Consider the following 10039-nt stretch of genomic DNA (forward strand, 5'->3'; position numbering starts at 1 on the left):
TCAAATACTGAAAGTTGTTATTTTCACAAAACTAGACAACCCCAGCTTAATTTGACTGCCTACACTCATTTATTTAATGTATATACGCGTAGAATACACACATTCATATTCATGGATATAACTCTACATGTCCAAGTTTATGTAATTGATTATCAGATAATAATACATCCAGTAACTTTCTTGGTTTCCTTTTTCCTGTTGCTCGTCTTGTTTCATCAAGTATTATTTATTTACTTTATTTAGGCCTTGTGCCTAAGGTAGGTTAAATGGGGGTGAAAACCCCCTTTGATCATGATTGACCATGGAATTACACCCAAAAAGTTACCCTCCGAGGCACAAGTTTGATCAAAGCTGTTTGTGGGAGACCAGCAGTCACCCATGCATACCAGTGTCCCCTCTCCGTGCCAGCAATGGCGGGAAAGGCAAAAACCGATACAGCTTGACACTAGTGATGTCGCAATTCGCTTCTACAGCCAAGTGAACTGAAACAACGGGAAATAAAGTGTCTTGCTCAAAAACACAACACAGCCCAGTCCGGGAATCGAACTCGCAACTTGACGATTGTAAACCCGATGCTCAAACCACTGAGTATCGATTTCTCTATTTTAATTTATTTTCTTAGTTTTAACTTTTTATTTGTTAGCTTCTAAATTCATCTAATTTAAATAATTAATAGAGTGAAGTAATTTATCTGTTTCTGTTGAGTGAATATTTGCCTGTATATATATAAACGAACGTAAATATGTATGTATATAACAAATGACAGACGGAAAATGGAATATACGAGAAAGTTGATTGCTCACAACGATCGTTTCAACCCATTCTGCATCCATTCCGCGCGGGTGCAATACTGCACTACTGTTTGTAGGGCATCCCTCAGAGTAGAAGTGTTTGGTCAGGTGATGTAATAATGAATATTTCGTTAAATAAGCCTGGTTTTGCCCGGTTAGAATACAGCTTGTTGTTAATGACCAAACGGCTTAAACCTACTATTACTAACAACATGCTGTATTAAAACCGAGCGAAACAGGGTTTATTTAACGAGATGCCACTTATAACATCACCTGACAAGACAGCTCTGTTCTGAGGGATGCACCACAACCAGTTGTACTGCATCCCACCCGCGAGGGATCGATGCAGGATGGATCGAAACGAACGTTGTAAGCAATAAATTTTCTCATATATTCCATTTTGCATTTCTATAATTTGTTATATACTCAGCGAACACTGAGGAGTTCTTTCCTTCAGCTTTCTTCTTTTTCTCTCTTCTTTATCTTTCTCTCCTCCCTTTTTTCCTATTTTTTCTTTCTCCTTTTCCAAACAAAACAAAACAACATCATCTTTTCGATGTGTATAAAAGACAAAAAAAAATTTGTAAACCTTATATCTGAAGAGTCTCCATGAACGGGACGAAGGCGCTAATAAAGAATTATCCAAAATTCTGACTACCGCCGTTTTCTTATATATATATATATATAAGCAACGCATGCAAGATAGCCACAGACAAAATAATTAAAGTCCCTAATCCTAATGACCTCAAATTGAGACCCATAATAGCAGGTCCCGCATGCGAAACCCACCGCCTCAGTAACTTTTTAGACACCCTGTTAAAACCACTCCTCAAACATGTCAAAAGCTATATAAGGGACGACTTAGATATGCTCAATCACCTACCGAATACTATAAACCAAAACACCATACTGGTATCCTTCGATGTAGTCAACCTCTACTCCAATATCCCCCACAACCTAGGACTAGAGGCAATCCAATTCTGGCTAGAGAATCACGCCAACGAACTACCACACCGCATCAAAAAAGAATTCGTGATAGAAGGGGTTAAATTCATCCTGGAAAATAACTTCTTCGCCTTCAATGACAACTTCACCGACAAAAATCGGGGACTGCGATGGGTACACGAATGGCCCCTCCTTTGCCAACCTAGTCATAGGATACCTAGAGATCAGTCTATATCGTAAGGTTCTAGAAAGATATGGTAGCCCTTTCTCCATCTACATAGAAAACAACTGGAAGAGATATCTAGATGACTGTTTCATTCTTTGGCATAAAAATATAGAAAAACTCATAGAATTCCAGGAAATTTTAAACGGGCTGGACGTAAACATCCAATTCACGATGGAATATAGCCAGCAACAACTTCCCTTCCTCGATATCCTCATTAAGAAAGCTAATAATATAATAGAAACAGACATATACTATAAACCTACAGACTCTAAGCAATATCTTCCATTCAATTCATGCCACCCCAGACACACCAGGATGAATATCCCCTTCAATCTAGCAAAAAGGATATGCACTATAGTCTCTAACGCAAACACCAGAGACACACGACTACAAGAACTAAAAGATACCCTTATCACCAGGAACTATCCACCTTCACTTATTGACAAGTCCATTCAACGTGCCCTTCAACTTAACATCAAGGAACTGAGACATCCCAAATCAAAGAAAAACTTACAACCAAAAGCCTTACCATACATCTCCACACACAACCCTCTCAATAACGAAGCCTTCGGCACCATCCTCCACAACATACCCCTCCTAAAAAAGACCACAGAATGAACACAATCCTCCAAACACACACGATCATAAAAAGCAAAAGACAGCCTAGATCCATGAAAAGTCTTCTAACACAAGCCCGAATTCACTCTTCAACACAGAAGCCGACAGTAAAAAAATGTGGAAGACCCAATTGCGGGATATGCGACTATCTAATCGAGGGTTCTGAGTTCTCCTTCAAACAGGGACAACGGTTTACAGTGAAAAGCAACTTCACATGTGCTTCGGAGAACCTAATATACTCACTAACCTGCTCCGGGTGTCAAGAGCAGTACATAGGCCAAACAAAAAATGGTTTGCGTAAACGAATGGCCCTGCACAGATCCCAGATAAAAATTCCCCAAAACAGAAAAATAGCTTTTAGCCAACACATAGATACTTGCGCCAACAAAAAAACACCAAACTTCAGAATTTTCCCCCTCTACCAATTTAGGGACGATACAACCTCGAGACAACGAATAAGTAAAGAAAATCTCTTTATTATAAAATACAGGCCACTTCTTAACGGGTCTACGACAAACAATTAATATAGCTCAACTAAGAATAAAAGAAATATATATACACACACAAATATTACATTCCATAGAATCCATTACTAATCGCCCCAAAACAGCCATATCTTCACCCATTCATATTCTCCCTTCTCTGTTTTTTTTCTTCTTCTCCCTCTTCTTCTTCTTCTTCTTCATCATCATCGTTATCATCATCATCGTCGTCATCGTCATCACCACCATCATCATCGTCATCTTCTCCTTCTCCTTCTTCTTCTTCATCGTCGTCATCATCGGCACCGTCATCTTCTTCTTCTTCTTCTACTTCTCCACCTTCTACCCCCACTAATGTCTTTAAGTATAACGCCTACGCAGCGACTGCCGGTCGCCACTGACCAGCCCAGATTTTCCCACTCCCACCCCCTCAAGAACTCACAACGACCTCGAATACACAAGTGCAAACAAGGGAGTCAGAGAAAGGCAGAATGCCACATATATCTGAACACTACTATGGAAGTATTCCTTTAAAAAAACCTTTCTTCTAATTTTTCTAAATCTTTCAAAATTTAATTATTTAATCGTTACAGTTGAAAAGGTCTCAAAATGACCGAAACCGGTACTGAAAGATTCACTATAAAATCATCTTAGCATTTTCTATTTTTGACTTGTTTTTTCATATATATATATATATATATATATATATATATATATATATATATTATATATATATATATATATGTGTGTGTGTGTGTGTGTGTATATATATATATATATATGTATATATATATATATATATATTATATATATATATATATATATATATATATATATATATATATATATATATATATATATATATATAATATATATATATATATATATATATATATATATATATATACATTGCTAATATCTTTAAAAGCGGGTCGGTTTAAACTTTCTCTTCCCACCTGTTAACAAATCACCTGATGATAGCGGAATTTTTTCATGATATAATCGTATTAAACTAACTATTCATCAAAATGCTGCTGAAACAGACCGACAGTCATACATACAGACAGACAGGCCGATAGATAGATAGATAGATTGATAGATAGATAGATAGATAGATAGATAGATAGATAGATAGATAGATAGATAGATAGATAGATAGATAGATAGATAGATTTGTATAGAATCGGAAGCATTTTGTTTAGGTAGACAAGGTAGACAGTACCGACCCAGGAAAAAAAATAGAAATATAAATCAATATTAATGATTTCCAATTTGTAATAAAAATTCAAATTTAATTCCGATGTATTACTCAGTAAATGACTACTATTTGTTAGGCACACAGACACACACACACACACACACACCCTTACACACGCATACACATACAAACATACACACATACATACGTACGTACATACATACATACATACATACACACGCTATTTCCACTGCGTTACCACACAACCCTTTGGAACGTGTGTACCGCGAGTTCAACTCCAGTACATGTGTAAATTTTAGATGGGTAGTGTGAAACCATGTGTGAGGGTCTAACTGAGCGTGTGTGTGTGTGTGTGTGTGTGTGTGTGTGTGTGTGCATGTATGTATATATGTATGTATGTATGTATTTAGGAATAATGTGATCAAAGTATCGCACTGGCTGTCAATTTCAACTTGTGATTCCTCAGTCCGTAGTATATTTTAGAAGCAACTAACTATATGTGTATAATTTTGAGTAAATACGGAGTGATGAATGAACCAGAAGATGTTAGTGATTGATCGGGGATAACGGTTTTTAAGATTAGTGCAGATGAAGAATTATTTGATGTGATGAGAAAGGTAGAGTTGTACGTTGTATATGTGGTTGCATAAATAGGTGATTGTCTAGGTTTTGAGACGAGAATCGCTGAGCCATGTGACGCGCGGAGGTATTATTGATGAGTGAATGCTTGGATAACCAATAGATGTACTTGAGAATGGAAATCAAATGGCGGGTAATGAGCTCTTGGTACATGCTGGGTGGCGGTGGTGTGGATGAACGCCAAATTGTCAACTCTAATTAATTTAGAAGATGGTTAAATATGTGAATAGACATATGAATATATAAATAGACATGAATATATATGAACAGACGGATAAATGACTATGACAAGATATATGAATATCTATAAAGACGAAAATAAGTCTATTTGTAAATACGTAAATATAACTAGAAATAACTGTTGGAAAGTGGTTCCGGCGGGATTAATTATTAATTAATTGAGAGCAGTAGTGCGAGGTTTTCATCAGTGGGCATGTCGTTGAGGGTAGAGGTGTGTAGTTGTTGAATTGGGGTGTGATGCGAAAGACAAAGCGTGATTGTAGATTAAGAATGATGAATGTGTAATGTGATTTGTTTTTGAAATATACACTTATACATATATAATCATAATCCCCAAAAGCATACACTCATATACAGTTTACAAATAAGCATGCACGTACACACGCACACACACATACATACATACATAGATACATACATACATACATACATATATATATATATATATATATATATATATATATATATATATATATATATATATATATATATATATATATATATAATATATATTTCGTTTTTGGATTTGGTTTGCAAGATTCTTTATATGAGTTCGTGTGTTGAAGCATATTCTGTTGTGTCTGGGGAGAGTCATTCTCTTTTAGTACCTTATTATTTAACACACTCACCGGTGAGTGTGTTAAATAATAAGGTACTAAAAGAGAATGACTCTCCCCAGACACAACAGTATATATATATATATAATTATATATATATATATAATATATATATATATATATATATATATATATATATTATATATATATACATATATCAGCTCCCAAAAATCCAGTGAAATCTGTGAAGGTAGAGTCAGTAGATCCAGTGGTAATCCGGGTGGAGTACTGGTATGTGGATGAGGAGAGGTGCTGAAAGTCTGGGAAGTGGTTCAGATATGCAAGTCCAAAGAGAAGGAAGTTCAGTCATGATCAAACTTGGGGTGGTGGGGGAACCACGTGAGCGTATAATATATAGTAAAAATTTTAAAGAAAAACAAAAGACGAAGACAGGTTTATGAACAACAAGCAAGTGTATTAGTTTGGGGCTCGGGAAAAGTGAAAAAGTCTTGTACGTTTCGAGCCTATGCTCTTCAACAGAATGGAATAAGAGAAAATAAAAGAGAGAATGAAAAAAACTTGTAGATTTCAAACTAATACACTTACTTGTTCATACATCTGTTTTCGTCTTTTGTTTTTCTATAAATTTCACCCATCCACTTCAACCTGTTCCACTGTCTGTTGTCCTTATGCTTCTAATTCTTTAGGATTTCCATCTTAGCGTTACTCCTACTTTCATCTTCGTCTAGCCCTAACGTTATATCTTGTTTGTCTATTATTTCGTCCGCCAACGAACGGACTTTTTCGTATGTTCACTTCTGTATTGCATTTTTTTCCCTTTATTGTCTGTCCGTTCTCGTTCTGTTGTGTTTCGGTCCCATTTCCCGGCAGTTCTTGCCGGTCGCCACCAGAAGGGAATCAATATTATTGATAGCGGGACGAAATTGCGTTTTGACCCTCTGGCCGATAACTAATGAGGGGCCGGAGATCTTCTGTGTCTGTTTTCCGCTCGTCAGTGCATTCACTTTATGTTTTTCGACTTGCCATCCTGTGGCTGTTTCCCGTTCGTTTGTACATTTACGATACGTTTATATATATATATATATATATATATATATATAATATATATATATATATATAAGGTTGTCTCATATGAAATATATTTTAAATGGAATTCTTATGAGTCATCTATAAATGAATTTTTAATGAGTTTTTATGTGTGCTTGTGTTTACTCCTGGTTGTTTTTCTTTCTCGACAATACTATTATTCAAAACTGCTACCCACAGCTCTTATGACAATGTTGACAATAGCGAGTGATTTTCTTGTACGAATACAAGTTGGATGACCCTGCCACCGAACCTCTACGAAACATCAAGCGGAATTTTTGGTAACTATTCTGTTGGCATTAGAACTGGTCAGAGATGGTTCCAAAGATTTCGTTCAGAAAATGAAAGCCTTCAAAATGAACCAAGAAGGAGACCAAAATCAGTTATTCGGCATGATAAATTGAATGCTTTGGTTAAACGAAATCCGAGAACAGTCCGAAAAATCGGATCAGACCTCCAGACATCTCCTGCAACTGCTTCGCGACACTTGAAGAAAATTGGAAAAGTCAAAATGATGGATAAGTTTGTTCCCCATCAACTTAATGAGATTCAAAGAAACAGACGCATTACAGTTTGTTCCATCTTGATTTCTCGGTTGGAAAGAGAACCATTTTTGTATCAACTCATTACATGTGATGAGAAATGGATACTCTTTGATAACAGCAGGAGGACAGGACTGGTTAGATGCAGGAGAGTCACCAAAACACTACCCAAAACCACCATTGCACCCTAAAAAGTTGATGGTCACCGTATGGTGGTCAACAAAGCGGAGTTTTTCATTATTCACTTTTGCAACAAGGAAAAACTGTAACAGTAACATCCTATTGTCAGAAAATTGATTGCATGCATGAAAAGTTTTTTAAAAAAATTAGCCCAGATTACTGAATAGAGATGGCCCAATTTTGCTTCATGATAATGCACGGTCTCACACTTCGCAACGTACGGTCCACAAGCTGCAAAGACGGAATTATGAAATTTTGGCACATCTTCCTTATTCTCCTGATATCTCTCCTACTGATTATCACATATTTAAATACTTCGAGCTTGCTATACGCAATAAAACATTCTTAAATAAAGAAGAGATAATTGTAGTATTCGAACAGTTTGCCAGTATAAAAGATGACAAACTCTTTGAAGATGGAATATATGCCTTAGAGGAATGTTCGGATGAAGGTCATAAATGAACAAGGATTGTATTTTGATAAAATAAATAATATTCTAAAACGTAAAAAACAATTTTAATGTTTGCTTTTTCAAATGCGACATTTCATGTGAGACAACCTAATACATACATACATACATACATACATACATACATACATACATACATACACACACACACACACACACATACATACATACATACATACGCACACACACACATACATACATACATACATACATACATACATACATACATACATACATACATACATACATACATACACACACACACAGACATGCTACAGAAGCTTGTCCGACCAGCTTGTGATTCACAGCATGAAAATTTAAATCTTGCATATATTAAATGATATTTATCTTTCACTGGTTAGAATACCCGGCAACACCGCCGGAGCCTGCTTAGTGAGTAGGGATATTTTGCACGTTTTTGAAATATATATATACACATACATAAATTGAATGATTGATAGGGAACACAGAGAGTACTGTAAGCATTATTTAGCACTTTATTTAGTCTTCCTAATCAATCCTTTTCAAACATATTAAACGTGTACCGAAGAATTCCTTACGTAGATCCTACGATGAAACTGTTGTATCGCGGATGACGCCTGGTATCTGTAAGAGGTGAACCCAACACACACAAAACGCAACATCCCGTACTGTCTAGCCAGGAAAATTTGTACTATAGTAGATGATCCAAATACCAGACGCACACGACTTATAGAACTCAAGGGATTTCTGCTCAAGCAAAATTACCCTCTCCTACTTATAAAAAATAGCACACGGCAAAAGTGATACCTATAGAACAAATTACGGCAACACGAAAAAGACGAACCCATCAACGGAACACAATACTATTTCTAGTAAACACACAATCTGCATCACCGAAACATTTTTAACATCATCAAAACAAATTTTCCAATCAGAAAACAAAGTGAAAAATTAAAAAACATAATAACTTATCAAACACTTATCTTAAGCAAGAGGCAACCACATAACCTAAAGAAACTATTATCATAGGCAAAATTCAACATGAACAAACAGGATAAAACGTTCACAGTATCCAAGTGTAATGATAACAGACGTGAAACATGTCAATATACTAGAAAATCCATTAGAAAAGAATGCAGATATGAACTGCAAAAGCAGAAATTTGATCTACTGCATTAAATGCCCGAACTCCGAGGAACTATATATAGGCGAGACAAGGAATGCATTATCGGAGCGCTAACGAGTCCGCGGACAACAAATCTGGAACACCAATGTTCACCAAATTCCATTGAGCGAACATATAGAAACATGTGGGCAGAAAATGTTCTAATCTTTCCTTTCCACAAACTGCATGACACAAGTGGGGTTGGAAGAAAGATAAAAGAAAAACGGTTTATTAAAATGTTCAGACCTGTTCTGAACGGAAATAAAAAACAATAATATAACCAGTTAATGATGTAGATTTAAAATATCTATAACATATGAATATAAACAAATTACAGAATATCGGTACGCCCGGAAAACCGTGCGGATTGGTCAAAAGTGCATTCCGAAAATTCTGCTTGTTGGAGCATTCTAAGAGGTACGAAAGTTGTCAAGAACTCAACTGAAAGCTCCAATTGAACTATATGAATATCAAAAAATACTTTTTTAATGTTAAAACACCATAATAAAAAACGTGGAAACCAGATCATGTTTTAACTTTAATCAATTGATATATATATATATATATATATATATAATATATATATATATATATATATATATATATATACTTCTCCTCGACTAACGACTTAAGATGGTCGTAAGCGACTTACGACCATCTGCACTTACGACCACAAAAAGTAGATAAAGCCTTACGACTTATTACCTCAAAACGACATTCACACAAGCCATCGAAGCAGTCGATTCTGATGCAGAATTATCTTTGCGAGATTTTTGGAAGCAGTACAACATTCTTCAGTATATCAAGAATATTTCGACCGCATGGGAATGTGTACCAAAGAAGCGTATGTCAGGAATTTGGAAAAAGCGTCTCAAAT

At 35.7% G+C, this 10039-nt stretch overlaps 1 protein-coding gene across 1 annotated transcript; it reads left to right on the forward strand.

Annotated features, from left to right (window-relative positions):
- The first annotated feature begins 7059 nt into the window (after nucleotides 1-7059).
- LOC118764382 (histone-lysine N-methyltransferase SETMAR-like) lies at nucleotides 7060-8008 on the forward strand. The gene is made up of 2 exons (XM_036505148.1): nucleotides 7060-7395; nucleotides 7697-8008. Exons 1-2 carry the CDS (start codon nucleotides 7060-7062, stop codon nucleotides 8006-8008), a joined length of 648 nt encoding a protein of 215 aa, XP_036361041.1.
- The last annotated feature ends 2031 nt before the right edge of the window (nucleotides 8009-10039 follow it).

This window comes from Octopus sinensis, linkage group LG8 (assembly GCF_006345805.1).
Source record: "Octopus sinensis linkage group LG8, ASM634580v1, whole genome shotgun sequence".
NCBI lineage: Eukaryota > Metazoa > Mollusca > Cephalopoda > Octopoda > Octopodidae > Octopus > Octopus sinensis.

Excerpts from the sequence above, each read along its gene's own strand:
- LOC118764382 (XM_036505148.1), top strand. The coding sequence starts at position 7,060 with ATGACCCTGCCACCGAACCTCTACGAAACATCAAGCGGAATTTTTGGT. Across the intron at positions 7,396-7,696 it reads AAAGAAACAGACGCATTACA|CCCAGATTACTGAATAGAGA; the intron begins GTTTGTTCCATC and ends TAAAAAAATTAG.